Here is a 21,737-nt window from a genome sequence, read left to right as displayed (position 1 = left end):
TCGTCCTGAGCAGTTGACGTTACTTAGCCTCCATATGTATATAAAATCTACACTACTTCCAATCTAGCAACCCAACTAGTGAATTTGATTTATTATCTATGATATTTACATTAAAATTACAGTAATATTTACAATCCCGCATCAAGTTTCGATGAATCAAGCATTCTTCAAATATTGCCCTTTTGAATTTTGACTTTTACAATTTTACATGTAGGTACCGGATTACATGGCCAATAAACACTCTTACTATAAGAACTGACCATCGTTGACATACGGCAGCGGGGGCTACTTGGAAGCCAGGGGGGCTGTCTGAGCATACTGTTGAGCACTGCAAGTTGGCAGCGAGAACGGGTTCACACTGAACGGCGATGATACTAAGCCACCCATTCCTGTGGACAAGGAAAAGGTAAATTAAACCCTAATATATAAGCAAGAAGGTTCATAAATTAAAAACTAGTTTTGTCAAAAACTCTCTCACACCCTTGAATATCATTTTTCGATCTACCAATCCAATATCGGAACGATTTCGAAAACATATTTTAGATTCAATAAACAATTTACCGACCTGTGTTTTGTTATTCACGACGCAATATTGTAGTTGATAGCTTGAAAAATGTACGAGGCGGTTCGAATTTCACGAGACTACTCTCTATTTTTGGTTTAGAAACATCATTCAGAAATTAAGTTCTTTTTGTAACTTTATTTTTGTTAATCGACAAACAAATGCATCTGACTTTGTAATTGTGTAAAGAATTTAATGTTACATCCTAAACAATTTTGCTCATGTTTGCACCATATTAGGGACAGGTTAGTAAAGCAAGCGAAAACAACAAACAGCGTTAAGAAATAAATTTGGAAGCAAAACAAAATAATACAAGATACAAATAAAAACAAAACTACTAACACTGAACGGCGAGGTGGTGCCAATTCTGATGATGCTCATTGGCAACCCGTGGCGGACTCTGCCTCACAACGGCAAAGGCGCTTCTCAGCTTAGTCTCTTTATTCTGAGCCCCTTTCATATCGCTGCCGGTGCATTTTGTATGAATGTTTACCGGACAGTCGGCCAGGCTTTTAGAATTCCCATTTCTTTCACTGTAATGTCCGCTATCTTTCGTATTATACGAGTTATAGTGACGGTCAGATGATAAGTGTCCATTCATGTTCGCTGGATGGTACGGTCCTAGAGACACTGGACGGATAAAGAAAACAGGGGTTAACACAAAGCGACGTGAACAAACAGATGCCGTGCGAAGAAAGCGTTGGAAACGTGAACTTAAATCTTATTTGTATTGTTTAGCTGGAGATAAGCTGAGTTAGAAATTTTAAAATAACAAGCTAGATGCACATGTTGTATTTGTTTTTGGATTATATCATTTTTTATTATGATAGCGTAAATAACCTACGGTTACATTTGATGATCACAAAATTGAAATTGTCACGATAAAGCTCTCTAGTCATTAAATTATTGCGAATTTTAGTTACGAATTGACCTTAAAAAAATATTAACGTGTCTAGTAAAGGCCCTACTTACTGCAATTACTGTTTTTTTTTTTTTTTTGTAAAGAATAATTTTTTTAGTATCAATTTTCCCAACATCAACAAAAAATAATAATTATTAATTTCCAAAATCGAACTCACGTGACGTAGTATTGAACAACGATGTCGGCGGTGCGGGGTAGTGCTGCGGATGCGGGTAGGCTGCGGGTGCCGCATGCGGGGTGGAGGCGGCCGAGCAATACCGCGGCGACACCGAGCCGCCGCTGCGCGCGTACTCCTCTAAAAGAAAAAGCCTGGGATCAACATATAATGCTGTTAATTTTTGGGTACCTGTAAAAGTGTTTACAAGTTTTGGGAGACTTTTTTATTACTAAACATTCGAAAAGAGAACATTTTCATTTTGGGAAGTCGATTAAAATGTACATTTTACATACAATTTAGGAAGTTACCAGATGGTTTCTAGAACCCTAGGTAGGTTACTTAATTATACTGATGATCCTAGGATAACATTGTAATTTTTGTTTTGTCTAACTCTTCTTAACTTCTGTAACGTTCAAATATTTATATGTATGACATTGATTCAAAATAACTGAAGGTACTATAGTTTTACCTAATTCTACTGAACTGACCAGGCAGTGAAACCGTAACCGACTGTGCTCTTTCTCCTTATTTTAACCCCTTTGAAAAGAGTCCATTCATTTCCAAATAACTATGATGCCCTAAAAACTTTCAAAATAACCCAAAAAATAAGTTTTACATAACAAAAACCCACCTTCAGTCCACTGAGAGGCAGCGGTATCCTGCACGCTGACGGCTAGTTGTCCACTATAGGAGTTGAAAGGCATGCTCGCGGGCGGCGACCGAGGTGCGCCTAGCCCCAGTTGGTTGTTCCGAGGCATCGAGTATAGTGCCTCTGCTAGGTCTGCCGCTCGTTTTAGTATTATTTCCTAGGAAAAGAAATGTTATTTTTAACAAGAATTCCAAAAATCTAAAATGGTAGAAATGGGCTCTGTTGGTCATTCTTTAACACGCTAGCTATATATTTTTTTTACATTCAATGTACAAAAATTACCTCACTACCGATTTATTATTTGTACACCTAGATGATTTTTTTTTTTCAAGACTCAAACTGTAAAAATGTTAAATAGTTTTTGCCAGTTCCACTACTTACGGCTACATGATGTACTAATTTATTTCGAATATACATTTTACATGACAAAGCGTTATCAAAATTTTGTTTTTAGACATTTAGTTTAGGCGTGAAACTGGATTTATAATACAACAGTAATATTCTCTATAAACACACAAAAACCCAAGTTATAGGTACCCAAAACAAAACAACATACCTTAGGTAATTTTTCCGGGTCCCCGGGATGTCTCGGTATAAGTTTCTGTAGCCTCTGAAAGCCGTAATCTATCGTTGGCTCGTTCAACGCTGCTATGCGAACAAGAGAAAAACAAAATCAATCATTAGTTGGCCCACTAACAAATGAAAGCCTAATTGATGGATTGTATAAGATTTTCCGATGTCCCCCTAATTACTGATTATTTTGCGAGAAAAAATTGGAACATAAATAATGAGCTCTTGTGTTTGTGCGATAAGAGAGAGTACTTACAGCCTTTTTAAGGAAAGAAACATCAAATTCTAATTAGTGCAAAAAAACAAAAATATTGTGTTAAAGAAGAAGAGGTACTAATAAAACGAGTTGAATTCAAATACTCTTCTTAATCTTAAAAAAAGCCTGGAAAGGATAGATGCCAATATCATTGGAAATGTTAACATTAGGCATCTTTTATGAGATGCTTTATCTAGAATTAATGCAAAATATGACTGAATAGAAAATATAGGAATCCTCTGGCTTCAATACACCAGAACATTCTTTGAGTAAACTTCAAAATATGTTTTCTAGAAATTACAGTTGGCCAGATATACTCACAAACATAAACGAATCTCCCCGGAGCGCCCTTACAGAACTGCTTGCTCTTGTAGGACAGCGTGACTTCCACGACACCTGGTATGTGCCGCGGCGGCGTCTGCACTCTTATTGCGTGCGATGTTATTAACTGTTAACAAAATCGTGTGTTAAAGTTTATCTGGCTGGAACTGTAATTAAGGAGTGTGTAGGAAGAAATTGTGCGATTGATGAGTGAAATTGAAATACGGAAGTAATGACAGTCAAGTCAACCTACCCTTTTAAAGGTGGCAATAAATATGAAAATCTGAATTTATTTGGATTAATCAACATTCCTGACTTTAGTTTCTTTCACTCAGACCATAATTAATGCAAAAACTACACCATTATCTGCCCAGAATCACCACAAATTTTAGCACCGGCTAAGGCTATCAATCTTACATTAGCAAATCCTGCTTTATATTATTGATAGGTACTAAAGGTAATTTTTTAACCTGACCCGAAATATTGCACTTAGATGTACACGTAACACGTATTATTAAAACTCACCTCACTCCAAACCAACATAGTTCCGAACACAACTTGTAGGCCGTCAAAAAAGTTGTCTCCGACTATGATAACTGTGGACCCTCCGGACGTCCAGCCTTCGCTCGGTGATATCGCCTTGATGCACGGCGTGGCCACCGGCAGCGGAGGGTATAGACCTGCTGTCAATAATATAATTTGAATAAACAAAAATAAACACTCCTTTCAAAAGAAGGGCAAAACAATTTGAGGAACTAGCTGTAACTGTCATGTAATTTGCCTGGCCCCTAAGCTCAGTCTAAGCTCAGTTAAAATCATACGTAAAATGTCAAGGCAATGGATACGACACTACGTACAAAAACTAATTATTACGAGAATATACCAAGTCTACAAATAGGTTTACACAGTTTCGCAAGTCACGATACCAAAGCTTAAAATAGTTCCCCAACTTTCATATAAATAGCATTCAGGGTCGTAAAATGGCATCTCCTAAGAAGCCGCAAAAGTAAGGGCTGAATGCTACAACAACTTAAAAGTTAAACGCAAAACCACTAAAACTCGCTCCGTCCTACTTGAACGTACACTTTAGACTGTTCTAGAAAAAGGACAATTGTACACCGTAAAAGTCACCGTGTAATTGTCATTGATACAAGGCATGAAGAGATCGGTAAGGCTAACTGAAAATGAATTTTAATGGCAAGTAATAAAGTTGGTTATGGAATACAGTTTCACGGTCGTTATGACGTTGTCAGCTGCCGTGAGTGCAAGGTTTAGGGGGGACACGCGCTGAACAAGGGGGAAACTGAAATCTTGCGAACAACGTTGTAATAAAGACGGGAGAAAGTGAATTTAAGGGGACGAAAGGCGATTACTTCGGTGGTTCTTTTTTAATTTCACTAATATTATATTCTCCCTATTTAAGATGTTTTAATATTCCCTGAAAAAGGTCGTTCGGATCATGTATTTATTATGGACGAGACCAGACACATAGCAATCGATTGAAAGATATAAAAATAAGTTATTAACTTTTTAATATTAAAACTAGTCTTACTAGAAAGTACAGATCACTAGAACAGAAACAACCAGCAATGAAGAAACATTAACACAGTAAGTTAAAATGTTTTTACAAAGCTACCAAGTATTCGTGAAATTTTCCCATTCGCACCGTGTAATCCCTTCGAGTCGGTTTCGCGCCGTCTAGCCTGCTTGTAAACTTTGACGCTTTGTTAATGTGAAACGGGTTAATTTTGTTTTTGTTCTACTTACATTATTTAGTAGGCACTTAATATCTGTGCAGTTAACTTAAAAATAGTTAATTTATACATTCATGAATGAATATACGTCTTTTGAACGTTTATTCCACTGATATTAATAAATATAGTTGCCTTAAATGACTTTTCTTTCGAATTGCATATAACCTGCCTGCAATTAAATGAACTTAATTTTTTCCTTGGTTAAAAAGCTTATTATTCGAAAAAAAAAATTTCAGTTACAAAAACACCAAAATTTAAATAGTACAAAAATGATCCGTAACGCATGTCCCAAGTTTGTGCGGAGCATAATTTCTCAGTAAATTATCCCTATTCGCTCTGCTCGCTTCAACGCCCCCACCCACGAAACTCCCGGCAGAAGTTCTTTGCAAAATGTCTACAGTGATTCCTTGAATACAAACGACATCTTAAAACGGTGTATTATGACTTTTGCACATTTATCGCCGATTGACTGGCGGATTTCACACGTATTTACGTCTGTTGTTAAAATTGGCTGTGTTGTATGGTATTTGCTTTAAAAATGTTTTAAAATAATGTAGTAAACTCTAGTGTATTGTGTCTTCGATTAAATGTATGTGTAAATTAACAGAAAACGTGTTCAAGTTTGAAATGCTGCTGCGGATGTTTTGTTAAGAGGTCTAATTAATAAACGTTGAACTCCATTAAGTTTCGAATAAGACAGAAATTGTTTTTGTAGAACAATAGCTCAACAAGTTCGACCTTAATCAATATAGGTATTTACTTAACTATGTATCAGATGTGCTATTTATGTTAATAATAAGTGAACTCCTTAATACTAAAACCCGAAAAAATAGCAACATTAAAACGTGCTTTTAGCAATTACAATAACAACTTCATATTTCCATCTACCTATAGGCATAAAATATAAATGGCCTTGTCCCATAAAGCAACGGTGTTATACAGGAGTGTCCAAAGCACGTCTTAACATCACCAAAAAAATCATAAAACAAAAAAGTAAAACGTACAAGTACTGTCAGTCGCGGCATCTGTACCTTCGCTTGGGTCTAACCGCTTCGCCCTGCGGCCATGCTTGCTGTTGTTGTGGACAAACATGTTGTCCGATATCGCTAAGAGAGGCCCGTCCACCATCACTTGAGTTGATATTACCACCTACGACAAAAGATAAAGATTAGTATAATGTTGGAGAATAGAATAGGTATAGGGGTAACATTTTCCAGTTTTTATAACTTTTCAAGGGTGTTCTTTCTTACACGGGTCATTTAAATAATAACTGTATGTACCTACATAGCATTACTTGGAAAAAATTGTAGACTTCCATTACGATAGCATGAACTGAATACATGAAAGAGTTTAACCTATATTGAAGCGGCGGTGTCTTGTAACACCAATAATATTGTAACCCATTATCACTTGAGTATGCTAAAGCTAGGACTGTTTTAAACAAAACAAAATTGTGCCAAACTTTCAAAGCTATTAATAGACAAATCTAAAAGTACAGTCACCAAAATAAAACGCACGAAGATATACAACGCGTCTACATTTCACACATGAAAACAAACACCGCATTCCGACGCACACTAGCGTAGATGGAACCGAAAGGGAGAGTCCCTTGGGAGGTGGGGCCAATGTCTCGAAATGGACGAAACTCTTCCAATGGGTATGCAAGGAAGTGCATCGTGTGCATGTGTGCGTAAGTATCCGTGTGTGCCGTGGGTGGCCGATTGATAGACGGCCATTCAATCGATACGGTTTTTTTCAGAGTACTTTTGGGGTGTTGCTTAAAAATTATGTTGGGTAAACAGAGTATTAGCTACCTGTGTGCGGGCTTTGTATAGTTCCCTTATATTGGCCTTTAGCCATGTTAATAGACTGTGTATACCCAGTAAAGTTAAATAACAGTATGCTGACTACTGCAGCAATGGTATTATTTGGAGTTTAATTTTGAATTTCGTTAAAAAGTATTTACAACTTTGAAATTATTTCTAATTTTAATCTTATATAACAATAACTCTGAGGTCTCATTATACTGCAAAATATAAAAACAAATAACAGAGCAGACCTAAAAATATCTGTTCGCTCCCAGTTCTAAAAGAGGACCAAGTTTGACACCTAAATCACCTGGAATACAATATTCACGTCGATAAAGCGACTGCATTATTTCGATTCCGACACCCACCTATAAATATGTACCTAGTTATATATTATACCCATATATTCTTACCCTTGAAACGGCGGGAAACGACCACTGAATTATTCAATGACACACAGAAAGCCCAAATATAGACATTACTATAGACACGCACACATGCTCAGGAATTGTTAGTATTTCAGCTGCATATATAAATGAGCAATATGTTTATAGTAGTAAGTTCTATATTTGTTTAAAGTTGGTAAGAGGACACGTAAGACAAATATGTCTTAGACCAACTGTGGAAGCAAATTTGTACTCATAAGTAGACTGTGTGAATGCACCTTTTGGGTAGTTATGTTAGGGCTGCTACTAATTAGTTATATTATGAGATACGAGATTTTGTGGGGAAGTTTTAATCGAGAGTTATGACTTTGTAGTACTTAGAAACTTATGTATATATATATGGTACCAATGTTAGTAGTGACAATATAAATTATTGAGTAAGTTTTCTAGAATAACTGAGTACCATATTAATACAATACTCTGTGTGTTTGTGTTAGTTATAATTTAAGCTCCTTTCAAAGAACTAACAAGCTGTTTATTCAGGACTTCTCACTAAAGCCTTTGAATAGGTAATTAATGCTATCCTAAATCAGCATAGACGTTATTTTTAAGCTACAATTTAATCATCTATTCCACGTCCAAAATTCTAATTAATCACATTTGCTACTAACAAAATAAAACAACATAACCAATTAAAAAATACAATAAAAGGGCAAGCAGAGATCGGTTGAAAGTAAATAAATAAACTCGTATAAATAAATTTAATTTCATCCCTCCCCTAAATTGGAGGCGCTTCAAATATTCAAGAGTCGTGAACGCAACCCTTCCTTCAGTTAAGGGCAATACAGACAGTTGTATGGTGCAAGGGAAGAAATTATATCGGTTAATGACAACAGTAAAAAATCAAAAGAACAATAAAATACAGATACAAATACACAAGAGCAGTAAGAACCCAATTTTTAAAGCTCTATTTCACAATCTTTATTAATTTATTAATCTTTAAAGTTATTTTTTAATTCCTTTTTCAGTGTACTAATAGGTATGTTCCAAAGTCTGCAGTGAAATTGTCATCTCTTATTGCAGCCTAGTTTAAGGGTTTGTCGCTTCAGTCTGTACCTTGGACCACGCACTACTGTAATACAGACGGTCTCGAACAGAGATCGTGGCAATTTTTCGCTGCGTTTTCTAAACAAGCTACCGTTCACGTATCGAAAGCACGACTAATTACTAGTTACTGGGTAGCGACCATTGGTTTTCAAGGCATTTTAAAAGTTAGATACTTATTTTTTTAAGAAAATCTAACCCTCGAAGTAGAATATTTCAAAAATATCGCATTATAAGTTGACAAGGTAATACATACATATGTGAATTGTATAACAGTAAAGAACTAACATTTAATTTAAAGGTAAAGATACCGTACCTGAAACCTTCTCATATCTCGAGGGTTTCCAGCATTCTTCAAACAATTCTGATTGCATTTCAGGAAGAACTTCAAGAAAAACCTGCAACAAAAGCATAAAGTTAACACTGTGAACGCGAAAACTATTTTGTAAAACTTTTTTCATATTAAAACCTGTCACAAGTATATAGTGGGTCCATAAAATATCGACGGGCGTGTGAACAGATAATATCCTGCAAATGAAGCGGACACATAAATCAAACGTCGACAACATATGAACTATAGACACAACACTAGTGTTTATGGTTAAAACTGTTGTACATATTTTAATACACATTTAATGACTTTTGTATAATTTGAGAGTGTGTACTCAGTAGAGAGGTATTTAATAAACAAATAGTAATGAGCAAGATTGCGAGACGGAAACTAGACAACTCAGTATCATACAAAAAACAGCTCAACACTTATTAAAATTAGCATAATATGTTGCTAAACGTCTTTAGAAGCTCGATCGCTTCCCAGAACTTCGGATGTTTCAAGTTCGCTTGCAAGTTTAGCAGCTGTTTCCACTTCTCTACTGCGCAACGCCACTTAAACGGCACCTATTAATTTGTTTCTCGTGTTCACTAATTTCTATCTTCCGCTCTTCCGTTCAAACGACACTTTTTACCTCCATTGACAGCCGATGTGTGAATTTTACGACACTTATTTTTTGTGCCATAATCGAAAAAACGTGTGACGATTTAAAAAAGAATATGGAATGGACGTCAAAGGAAACAAAAGGTATGGACAAACTGCAGACAGCAACTAAAATCCGACTCATTTTTGAAAATAAAAGAATAGAACCTACGTTGTTTTATTGGCTGTCAAAACGAAACCTCGAAACGGAATCAAACAATTTCCAACGGAAAGTCTATCGGGGCAACTATCGGCATATCGGATTACACACAATAGTCGGACTTTGCAATTTTGTTCAGTGTTCTTTGTTGGTGTAGTGTGGCCTTTATGTCGAAGTCGTAAGGTTCACGTGGGGTGTTTGTGTAAGTTGGTTGGTGCGTAATGTTGAGCGTACGATCAGGCGGGCGATCACGATGAATGCTTTAGCAGAAATATTTTACATAGCCTGAGGCACCGGCGATGCCGCCACGCCGAATATTGCTGTGCCAACACGTGTGGATTTAGTGGAGTTGTTAGACACCCCTAATGTACGTGATAAATTATTCTCGTTCATGAATGGCGCGCTTGTGTTTGACTTGAGAATTGTTTTTCAATAATCGCACGGTGTGTTTGCTTACCTAACATTCATGATCCATATCAAGAAGTTGATTACGTTTCCATCAGCATAGATATAAGTAGCTATAACGATTATATTCCATATATGTAATCCTAGAAATTAAAAACCCATGTCTTTGTCTATAATATATTTGATGTTGAGAGATTATTAAGCAAATATTCCTAAATAGAGCACAAAATCATGCAAAATTGTTAAAATCAGAATCCAATACTTTTATCAGAGCGATACGTACGATTCTAACATGATTGTAACCATAAAAGCGCAGGTGATAAGGTATCACCTATTCACTATCTGTTAGCTTAATAGGCAACTGCCTTCTATTTTTGCGAGTTCCAAGAGTATCAACAGCTCCATAGAAATAGTAAAAACGTATCCAGATATGAGCGGCGTTGGTACCGCGAACGTATTTGTGTTGCCCGCGGCACCTCACATCTGTTCCCGCATTATTTATGTTAAACACCTTATGTCACAATATTGCGAGTTACGACTTTACGAGTTTACGCCACTGTCAAACGACTTGCCGTGAATGGGGATTTTATTTTGAGGAAACAATAAGTAAGAGAGCCCGGTTAGGTGTGGAACCGGCTTTATATTGGTGTACCTATATGGCATAAAGCTGATTGTTATTGTATAAATGTACTCTGTACAGAGTTTCTCAATGTTACCACATTTGGACACCAATATTAAAGTAGTATAAAATAAATAAATAACGCATCGCAATGTCATAACGTCCAAATATTCCTTTCTTTATCCAGACTATAACTATTTTCTCATAAAGGCTTGCAATATTAGTTTTCACCCCTTTTTTTCTCCACACATAAAACCCCGCATTAAATATCCAAAATTCAAGTATCTGAACAGCCATATTTTTTCCCTTACCCTTAAGACGTATCGTAAAAGTCCTTCCCTGGTCATCCGAAGCATTAATATCATTGTAAGGGCCGCCTGACAGTTGCCTTATCCTACGGTATCGCTCTCGGTGACCGGTAAGCCCAAAAATTATTACCTTTGTGTAAATAGAATGTATGGCTACAAGTCATGAAATTATTTTCTAGTATTTTTTCTGTTTTGAGAATTTGGTTTTTGCAAAATATTTTATTTTAATGATTTTTTAGATTTCTTGTATAGAAATTGGCGGTGGCTAGAAGTAAATAAATTAACGGTTATTGCATAAGTATTTATTTCATTTACACCAAGGAAAGGTCAGCTGAAACCAGGAAAAAGAGAGGATGACCTTGGTATTGTCATAAGGTCAACACGCAAGCAAGAAACAGAACATACTTACCTAAGAAGCAATCGTGCAATGGGTACACCTTTCAGTATATATTACGTAGTAATGATACAGGCCACTCTACATTAATAAGGAGGTCGACAAAGACTAAACCAGTCTTTAAATACAGTCAATTAAAATAACTACATTGAACGCAGAAAATATCATAACAACATTCTTTGAAACTCTCTATCTATACATAGCACGTAGTATATCTTACACTATTCGATGGAAAAAATCTAGTACAGCATTAACTCGCGGCAAAGAACCGAGGCTGTAGGTCGCCCTCTTTCAAGCCCAGTCGGAACACTTGAACACCCCCTACCCACACCACTGGTGGCATAGACTATGTTTATTTGCATCGGATATTTCTTCAGTATATATTTCAAAAAAAAACTATGTCGCTAAATAATTTGAGGAAGTTGTGCTTCTAAATTATGAATTATGAGTTAGTCTTTTTTTGTGAATGTTTTTTTTTTCTATTTTATTTTTTAGCTCTTATCACCTACTTAGATTTTTCCCAAGTATGATGGGATCTACTTCCAGACATAGCAGATGCATCTGATTAGTTAGTGCCTTTGCTTTACAGGAAGCAACTACTTATTATAGGCGTCCTCCACCAACTCGGTCGGCTAAACAAATAAGAATATAGTACGAATTTATTATGGTTTATTTACTTGGTACTTTAATCAAGATTCCTAACCAAACTAATGATATATAATACCATATATGGAAAGCAGATCACAGACCATTAAAACTATCCACTACACGAACTAATTCAAAACCACAAACGAAACGCGAAAAAAGAAAAATTCGCTAAACCGCATTCGAAAATCGAACTACGCAGATCCGACAACAAGCGGTCTCTTATAACTTTTCCCTTTTAACCTTTCGTCCCCCCTGGCCCCGCGGCCCGCGGCCCGTCGCCAGCTCCCTCGGGAGGCGGTCCCCTGGGCTCCCATCGACATCGGCACCAGGGGAGGTGCGCTCCTCCCCTGCCACCACTCAATACCGACACGCCAACGGACGCCAAAGATTAAGCAGGTGGAAGCGGCGTTGTACTAAATGGGACGTTTGTGGGTGACGAGAAGTTCAATGTCGTATTGGTTTGAGGCTTTTTAGTGGGTTAGTTTATGTTTTGATATGAATATGCAATAATGATTTACTTTAATTTTTAGTTTTTTTAGAGGACCAACAGGTCCAAATTTTATCCAGATTATGTGTTTAATTTGCGTAGAATATAAATAGAAAAAAAAAATATAATGTTTTATGTTTAGTTTTTAGGCAAACCGTTGGTGTTAAAGAACTTGGCTGGAGATGAGTGTGATTGACTCATTCCTTAGTCTATTTTATTCTTCAACAAGAAATCAGCCTGAAAATAATTCAAAAAAAGTCTTCCAAAGATAAGCGAACAGATTGTCGCATCTGTACCATCTAAATAACATAGTCGAGTTAATCTTTGCGTAACATGCGACGGGCCCATAACGGGCCCAGTTTTCGACTTGTTTTTCCGCGTGCTTCCATAGCAGGCGTTAATATTTCAGTGTGTACCAAATTCAAGGGTTAACTGTTCCCCGTCTACGCTGACGATGTAAATAGACCGAACAATTGAACGATTTCTATTGTCATTAAGTAGAGCCTGAGTACATGATTTCTGTTGCATGTGTTTTGTTAATTGGTTATGTGCACTTTTGCATGATTTCCGTAGCCTATATGTGTATAAGTTACAATCAGAAGTAAATAAAATATAATGGATTTTATTGGTTGGTCAAGTAGGTACAAAAATATGTAAGACAAGTACATCTTACTGTCGTTTTCTGATGCTGAAAAACTCTTTATCGAGGTTTAAAATTTTACATAGCTACTTAGAACAAGTATATATACCTATTTACAATCTCTAAAGAACAATTTTTAGACTGTACTACGCTTTGTTAAAAAACAACTTTCTAATAAAATTACAAACGAATATTTTTATGTCCCAACTTTTACTTCAGCGTTCTATTTCAGCCGAATCTGACATTGTAACACAAAGTATTGCACTCATCGATTTTAGTCAAAGGTTGGGGAACTTTCACTTCCTACAATACTTCGTACATACATATCGAAGGCAGTAAATATAAAGCACTGTAGTAGTTTTTCCAATGTGTCGAGTGAGGAGGGTATCGCGGACGACGCAGCATCCCACCGTTGCCATGGCAACGCGATAAAACCTCGCCTTTTCATAGCCCTCCGTAACAGTAAACGTTAGTTTCTGAGAATTTTGCTTCGACGGATATTGTTTGGTTTTATGGTGAACGCATATCGAGGATTGAGGATACCAAAATAGTTTTGTCACCCGATGTTTAAGCTTTGCACAAGCTTACGAAAACATTTTTCACAAGCTGTCTGAACGTTCCTACGTTCCATACTACGTATAAAATTAGATAACTTTTCACAGCATACTATGTAGCCACAACTTTCAGTTACAAAAAAAAAAAATTCTGTCTGTAAGTACTACAGACAGAATTTTTAATTAGACGTGTTATTATTGAAATAGAATTTTATAATAACCAAACAGTAACAATAAGACGCTACACGATACGATACGCAATAACTTTTTTTACATATTTTCCCCCATAAAAATCTCCAGTCGTTTTATCTGCAAATCTCGCATATACTGTAGAAGGTACTCTTTCAAATCTAAAAGCGCTTGCTCTCGGAGCCGAGTAGTTTCCAATTGACAATGTACTGGTAGACGGGCAATCGCTCGCGGCTTGTAAGCGCCTTTGCTTCGTCTGCCAGAATTCTGCTAAAATACTTCTTGTATAGCTTAGTTATCTTGTTTACTTTGATTATAATTGTATGAAGTTCAGTCTTTTGTAAAAGCCAATAGCTTACTCCACACTCGACACTTATTCATATACTTGTGTGATGAAAAATAAAAACTCAGCGATGTAAATACGGAAATGCAAACAAGCTTTTAACCACTTCAGGTATTTAAATTCGAACCGTTCGAAGTTAGATTGAGATTAAAAGACCACAATAAAATCAGGGAAGTACTCGAAGTTGTTTATGATTCGCTATCCTGATATGAGTTGATGGTGATCCGTGTCTAACTTTAGATAATAAGCTTACTCTGTTAAAATGCCACGCATAAGTATGACATTGAATTAGCATACCAAAGAAAACTTTATGAGCACTAATCAACCATTTACCAAGGCCGTCTGACACGTGTCTAGTCGCCCTAAATATTCATAAGCCCAAACTAGTCCGAAAGTAACATCACACTACTTGAAACATATACGAGTAACATTGGTCTTTGGCACAATCAACATACAAAGACAAGGGCCAACATTACGGGGCATCACTTCATTGTGGGCACCGGTCTAATTGTAACTACACTCTTGGGCACTATCAGCCGCTCAGCGCTCCGGCGGGTAGGCGTGGGCCACTAATCTTCGACCCCTACATACCAATACACTCCACCACTCCCCCAAAAGAATATCGAACTTACTACAAAGAAATAGAGTCCAAATTCATCCGCACAAAAAAGGTCGTATTTGCAAACGTAGCGAGGGTTAACGCACACTATCAACTCATTAAATTGCATCGCCTTTTTAATGAGTCTGAAAGTGAACAAAGGATATTGAGCGCGATTACATTAAGTACCTAGTTGTAGTGTTAGAAAGGTAAGATAGTGTTTTGTGGACTATTTTCACGATGTTTTCCGGTTACTGTTTTGTTGTTAAATGAAAAACTTTGAACATTGCGGTGGAACAATAATGTGGTGGAATTTCCCTTAATGTGGTCGATTTTAGCTACTGTTTTATAGCGTTTTCTTTGTAGGATGTTATTATGTGCCTTCTTTTAGCATTATATTTAGTACTAGCTTCTGCCCGCGACTTCGTACGCGGATCCTGTCCCTTATACCAGCGACTACGGGATTAGCAAAATCAAAGATCTGAATCGTCTGATGTTGAATTTAAAGGGCCCGTTGACGGGAAAACAACGGAATACGCAAAATCATTCGAAACGTTCTATATATTTAACTTTTGTACGTCAACGGCAAAAGCACAGCAGACTAAACAAAACGCTAAGAACTAAAGCGCAATAGGCGTGACCATAGGGATAAAAGTAGTGATTCTGATTAGTCCGCATTTAAGTGGTTTTTCTGAACGGACCCTTAAATAACAAAGTAGTGGTGACCTAGTGTTTAGAGAACCAATCTCTCAAGTATGAGTGTGTGACTGCGATTACAGGTCTGGCAAGTACTTGCTAATGCAACTTTTCTTAGTTCGTATGTACTTTCTTAGAATATTTTGGACACCAATGACCGGTTTTTGGAGGAGCTGTCATTTCTAGTGTGTCCCGGCTGTCAATGAACATCCTTGGCAGTCGTTATGGGCAGTCAGAAGCCAGTAAGTGTGACCAGTTTTACCAAGAGGTATTGGGTTGAGCGGGTAACCGGGTTGTGGAGGTCCGATAGGCAGTCGTTTCTTGTCGTTTCTTGTTGTGTACTCAGTTGCATCGAAGCCGACCTTAACATAGTTGGGGAAAAGGCTCTTGAAGTAATAACAATAATAACAATGAGATTTAACGCAACAAAGTCGGAGAGCTCGTGATGTCACGTCTATGTAAAATTTGTGCTAAGAAGTGACTTAATACAAAATTCAAGCGTTTTGTATCTTCCTTGTTCTTTGTTTGTGAAAGAAAAAAAAACAATACTTGTCCATTATTTTAGGGTTATCTAAAAGACGGACTATTACTTTCTTTGATTCACCATGCTTATTTTGTATAATTTGTATCAGTAAACGTGTCCGACTCGCGAGACAATGAGTAGCATATTCTTTACTTGAGAAGTTCTCTAGACATATGGATGTAGATGCGTAAATAATATTAATATTAATGGGCATTTAGAGAGCTCATCTACAGCGTCCTTGGATTGCTCAGGAAACAAATTGCGGAGTGTCTTCTGCATATTGATGGCCTGGAGATGAGGCATCGGAAGAAGGCCCTAATTTTCCAAGGAGTTCCTGAAGCTAACACTGAGGACTGCACTGCCACAATACTGAGCATAGTCAATGGCAAATTGGCTCTCAAAGACATCGCAGTTACTAATATAAAAGTGGCACATCGGCTTGGCAGCCCCAGTAAAGATCACCCAAGGCCAATTCTTGTGAGGTTCTCCGGTCTGGATGTTAAGTCAGCTATTTGGAGGGCAAAGACCGGCTTGAAGGGGACAAAGATCTCAGTGAAGGAGTTCTTGACGAAGAATAGGCAGTCCGTCTTCGCCAAGGCCAGGCAGCACTTTGGAATGCGGTCATGTTGGTCGCAGGACGGTGTAATTGTCATCAGAACTTCAGATGGGACTCGTCATAAGATTTCTGCAATGGACGAACTGAAGCCGCTTTTGGAGAAGTACCCGGTGAAGTCTGATGCATCCTCAATGGGTTGATCTGAAACAAACTATACATTAGGTATGTGACGACTGGCATTTCAATAGCGGAACTTGATTTTAATATGTCACTATTAAATTATACTCACTTTTTCCTCTAATTTCCTTATAGTGTATATTTACATCTTTACTTTTGGTCATTTTGTTATTTTACTTTGTGTAATGTTACTTCATGTCTCTCTCTCTGCTCAAGTTCACGTATTTTATTCGATTCTTAGTTTACCCTCACAAAAGTTAAATTAAACATTTCTGTTTTATTCTATCAATATTATAATTTGATGTGTAACGAATGTCATGTCAGTCGTGTCATGTGTCAAGCATGCACAGATAAAATTATACCTATGCGTTTTGTTGTTCCGTGTATCTTTTTTGTACTTTTATTTTGTTATGATTTTTGTTTAACTTGATTATTGTTTTTCTTTTTTGATAATTTGGTGACTGTTTTTTTTTTTTCTCTTTGTTTTGCTGTTCATGTTTTTCTTTTTTTTTGTTTTCTTTGCCACATTGATATTTATTGGTGTTCGCTGGCGGGTGGAGTTGAAATAGTTAACAGTAAATTAATTTCTTTATTTTTTTTTTTTTTTTTAGTTTTTAGTTTTACATGTTTATAATTATTTGTTTTATATATATAATTTGCCTTTTATGAACTCTGGTAGTGATAGTTTTCATTCTGCTAATGAATCCTTGGATGCTGGTAGTAATGATGATAGTTTTTGCTCTTTGCCTGATACTCTTGTTGATACTTTGAGAACACAATTCCAGCAATTAAATAAAGTTTTTAATGTATGCCACATTAATGCTCAAAGTGTCCCGAGTCACTACAGTGAACTCTTGGTGACTTTTAGTAACACTAATGTTCACGCCATCCTGATTTCTGAAAGCTGGCTTAAACCAGATCTCTTGTCCACCTCGTACTCTCTGCCTGGCTTCGTACTTATTCGGAATGATCGGCTTGGGAGAAGAGGGGGTGGCGTGGCAATTTACCTCCGATCAGACTTTCCTTATAGGATTTTGGCTTGCTCTTCTGGTCCTCTGGCAAGTGCTGAATATCTCTTTCTAGAGGTTTCGGTAAAGGGAGCCAAAGCTGTCGTTGGTGTTGTCTACTGTCCCCCTTCCGTCGACTACTTCACTGATTTCGAATCGGTTTTAGAATCGCTGGGTTCAGAGTATGCACATTACATTATCATGGGCGATTTTAACACAAATCTCCTTGCTCCTAACTCTCCTCGAACCCGTAAACTCCTGCACCTTCTACAGTCATCCAGCTTAATTATACTGCCTCTTCAGGCTACTCATCGATCCACAATCGGTGATGATTCTTGGCTGGATTTAATGATCATTTCCAACCCATCCCTCATTTCCTCTCACGGTCAACTTGTTGCTCCTGGCTTTTCTCATCACGACCTCATTTTCCTTTCCTATGTCCTTAAACCTCCTAAGCCCAAGACTAAGGTTTTGCATAGGCGGAGTTTCGCACGCATGGATGTAGATCGGTTGCTTGAGGACGCCTTTAATATTGATTGGACACCTTTGATGACAGCTGATTCCATAGATGACAAAGTCACTATTTTTAACAACTCAGTGAACAAGCTGTACGATGTCCATGCACCAATTAAAAAGGTAAGGATAAAACGGCCACCAGCTCCGTGGATGACCAGTCTTATCAAGATTGCCATGCGTAAGAGGGACCGGGCGTTTCGCAAGTTCAAGAGGGAACGCACGGATGAAAACTGGGTTCTGTATAAGGCTGCTAGGAATCGGTGTAATCTGATGATACGCAACGCTAAACGCCGCCATATACTTAGCAATGTCTCATCATCGACTTCTGCTGATATCTGGAAGTTCCTAAGGACTCTGGGTATTGGCAAATCGCGACATTTAGACCTACCTAGTTCTATAACTTTAGATGCTTTAAACAATCAATTCAGCACATCTTCCCATTTGGATTATTTAACCAAACAGGACACTCTCAACTTTATATCAAGTCTAACGCGTCCTAATATTAATCCTTTTAAGTTTCAGCCAGTCGATGAGGGAGAGATCAGAAGAATTATCCTATCCATTAAGTCTAAAGCGATGGGATGTGATAACATCAGTCGCCAAATGATTATTTCCATCCTTGTCCCGATCCTTCCTGTTATCACCCATATCGTCAACTATTCCCTCTACTCTGGAACTTTCCCGTTGCTTTGGCGTAAAGCGTTCGTACGTCCTCTTCCCAAAATTTCCAGCCCCACTCTCCCCAGTCATTTCCGTCCAATCTCCATTCTTCCCTTCCTGTCCAAAGTGCTTGAGGCTTGTGCTCATAAACAATTTGCGCGTTTTATTTATGCAAATAAACTCATTAGCCCGCTACAATCTGGGTTTAGGCCAGGCCACAGCACTTCCTCTGCCCTCCTTAAAGTGACTGGCGATATTAGGCGGGCTACGGAAGATGCTAACCTAACAGTGCTGGTTCTAGTCGACTTTTCGAATGCGTTCAATACCGTCAGTCACGATATCTTACTATCCATCCTATCCTATTCGATGGTCTCTTCTGAAGCTCTAGATTGGTTTTCTTCTTATCTTCGGGATCGCCAGCAGTCTGTTCGGGTGGATGAAGGCTCATCAAGTTGGTGTACATTGAATGTTGGCGTTCCACAAGGCGGCATACTCTCACCTCTTCTATTCTCGATATTTATAAATCTACTCACTCTCGAGCTTCAGTGTTCGTATCATCTCTATGCCGACGACTTGCAGCTTTACCGTCACACCAAGGCCATTGACTTGACTGATACTATTGACAAAATTAATGCTGATTTAGAAGTGGTGAAGACTTGGTCTGATAGGTTTGGGGTGGTGGTTAACCCTACCAAGTGTCAAGCCATCATTATTGGGGGTTCGAGAGCTATGAGCAAAGTTGATGGTCTTGGTTTACCAACGTTAGTGTTTAACGGGGTTAACATTCCTTACAGCTGCACTGTGAAAAATCTTGGCCTACACCTTGACTCCACGCTGAATTGGCAATCACAGGTTGCAGCTGTTAGTCAGAAAGTGACCAGTACCCTGCGGTTCCTCTATCGCTTGAAAAATTTTCTCCCAGTTAACGTGAAGGCGACGCTTATGCAAACTTTAATCTTTCCCATAATCGACTATGGTGATGTTTGCTACTATGACCTGAATGCAGATCTGCTCAATAAACTTGACCGGCTTCTCAACAATTGCATTCGATTCGTTTTTAATCTCCGCAAGTACGATCATGTGTCAGCCTATCGAGCGCAACTTAAATGGCTACCGATAAGACAACGTCGTGTGATGAGGGCATTAACTACTCTTTTCTCTATTCTACACTCTCCCTGTACGCCTTCTTATTTAACTCCTCACTTCCAATATATATGTTCTCAACATAGCAAAAATCTCCGCTCCTCTAATAATCGTCTTCTTCACTGCCCTGCTCACCGGTCAGATATCATTCACTCTTCCTTCTTTGTTAAATCTATTCTTCTCTGGAATGAGCTACCTCTGGAAGTCAGGATGGTTAACAGTCGTTATACATTCAAAAAGAAATTACGCGACCACATCCATAGGAAATTGGCAGAATCGCTACCGTAGATTGTTTTTTTTTTTTTTATCTATTTCTTTATCTCTCCTGGCAATTATATGTATGTATGTATATTATGTATTATTATCTATATATATATTGTATACTTTTAAACTAACTATCCAAACAAAAACCTTGCACCTACCACTGCTATTTCTCCACCACCTAAAGGTAGACTGGGAGAAAACGCCTAAGGCGTTAAGTCCGCCATTGTACGAAATGTGCATGAAGTATAAATAAATAAATAAATAAATAAATAAATAAATATGCCAATGACGGAAGCGCGCTTCGCGATCCGATGAGATTTCCTCGGAGCAAGTAGCAGACTGATGTTCTCGAACAGCATCAAGTCCTTCCAAACGCTCTTCGGTATATCTTTGGGATCTTATGATTCTCTCCCTAAGAACATTGGAAAAGATTCGACCCATGGTAATAGTTTTATTGTGAAGAAGATACCTGATCAATTAAAATCTAGCTGACTGCCCCCTCGCCCCCCGCGGTACTGAGTAGGCTACCCTGTCACGAAGATAAATGAAAAAGAATACAACACTCAAATAGCATTAAAACTCGAACATTCATTCTATAAAGTTTTGTAGTAAAAGAGTAAAATTGACGATGATATACCATCACCATTGAAAGTCTGTCCTAAACTATTACCGCCTTCACTGCTTGGAGGTACTTCCAGCTTATTATATCACTATACAGTGAAATTAGAGATAGCTTTCATTTCCACATCAGTTGTTTCTGATCTTCGATTCTCATAAGTCAACAGAAAATATACATCAGATCGAACAACTTTTGCTAAAACGTCATTTCAAGTGTAGTAGGGCACTTGGAGTTCAACTTGAGATGTTTTAGATCTTCGATTTTTGTAAGTCAACAGAGAGTGCTCATCAGATTGAACAACTTTTGCTAAAACGGTATTCCTATGTATGCTATTGTGTAACTGGGCTCTTGAAGTTCCACATCAGGTGTTCCAGATCTTCAATTTTTATAAGTCAATAGAGAGTGCTTATCAGATAGAACAACTTTTGCTAAAACGTCATACCCGTATATGCTACAGAGTAGCTGGGCTCTTGGGGTTCCACACCAGGTGTTTTAGATCTTCATTTTTTATAAGTCAACAGAGAGTGCTTATCAGATAGAACAACTTTTGCTAAAACGTCATACCCGTATATGCTACAGTGTAGCTGGGCTCTTGGGGTTCCACATCAGGTGTTCCAGATCTTCAAATTTATTCTCTCAACCGAGAATGCTCATCACGTGGAACAATTTTTGCCATGGCACCATTTTTGTATCTCTTATAGTTTTGTTGATCTGTTGCAGTTCTGCACCAGGTCTTCAAGTTTTGAAGATAAATTATAGCCTATATGTT

At 37.7% G+C, this 21,737-nt stretch overlaps 1 protein-coding gene across 1 annotated transcript in view; it reads right to left on the bottom strand.

Moving 5' to 3' along the window:
• Positions 1–285: 285 nt before the first annotated feature.
• Positions 286–21,737, bottom strand: part of LOC124634149 (transcription factor collier) — a 52,310-nt gene continuing 30,858 nt past the window's right edge. The window contains exons 7-14 of the mRNA XM_047169572.1: positions 8,806–8,887; positions 6,196–6,340; positions 3,963–4,120; positions 3,438–3,564; positions 2,847–2,938; positions 2,273–2,447; positions 1,642–1,779; positions 286–389 (exon numbers count right to left, since the gene is read on the bottom strand). Coding sequence (XP_047025528.1) covers positions 286–389; positions 1,642–1,779; positions 2,273–2,447; positions 2,847–2,938; positions 3,438–3,564; positions 3,963–4,120; positions 6,196–6,340; positions 8,806–8,887 — 1,021 coding nt within the window. The remainder of the gene's footprint in view (positions 390–1,641; positions 1,780–2,272; positions 2,448–2,846; positions 2,939–3,437; positions 3,565–3,962; positions 4,121–6,195; positions 6,341–8,805; positions 8,888–21,737) is intronic.

Source organism: Helicoverpa zea, chromosome 10, assembly GCF_022581195.2.
Source record: "Helicoverpa zea isolate HzStark_Cry1AcR chromosome 10, ilHelZeax1.1, whole genome shotgun sequence".
In the NCBI taxonomy this organism is placed as follows: domain Eukaryota; kingdom Metazoa; phylum Arthropoda; class Insecta; order Lepidoptera; family Noctuidae; genus Helicoverpa; species Helicoverpa zea.
This window is presented reverse-complemented; position numbering and strand designations above follow the sequence as displayed.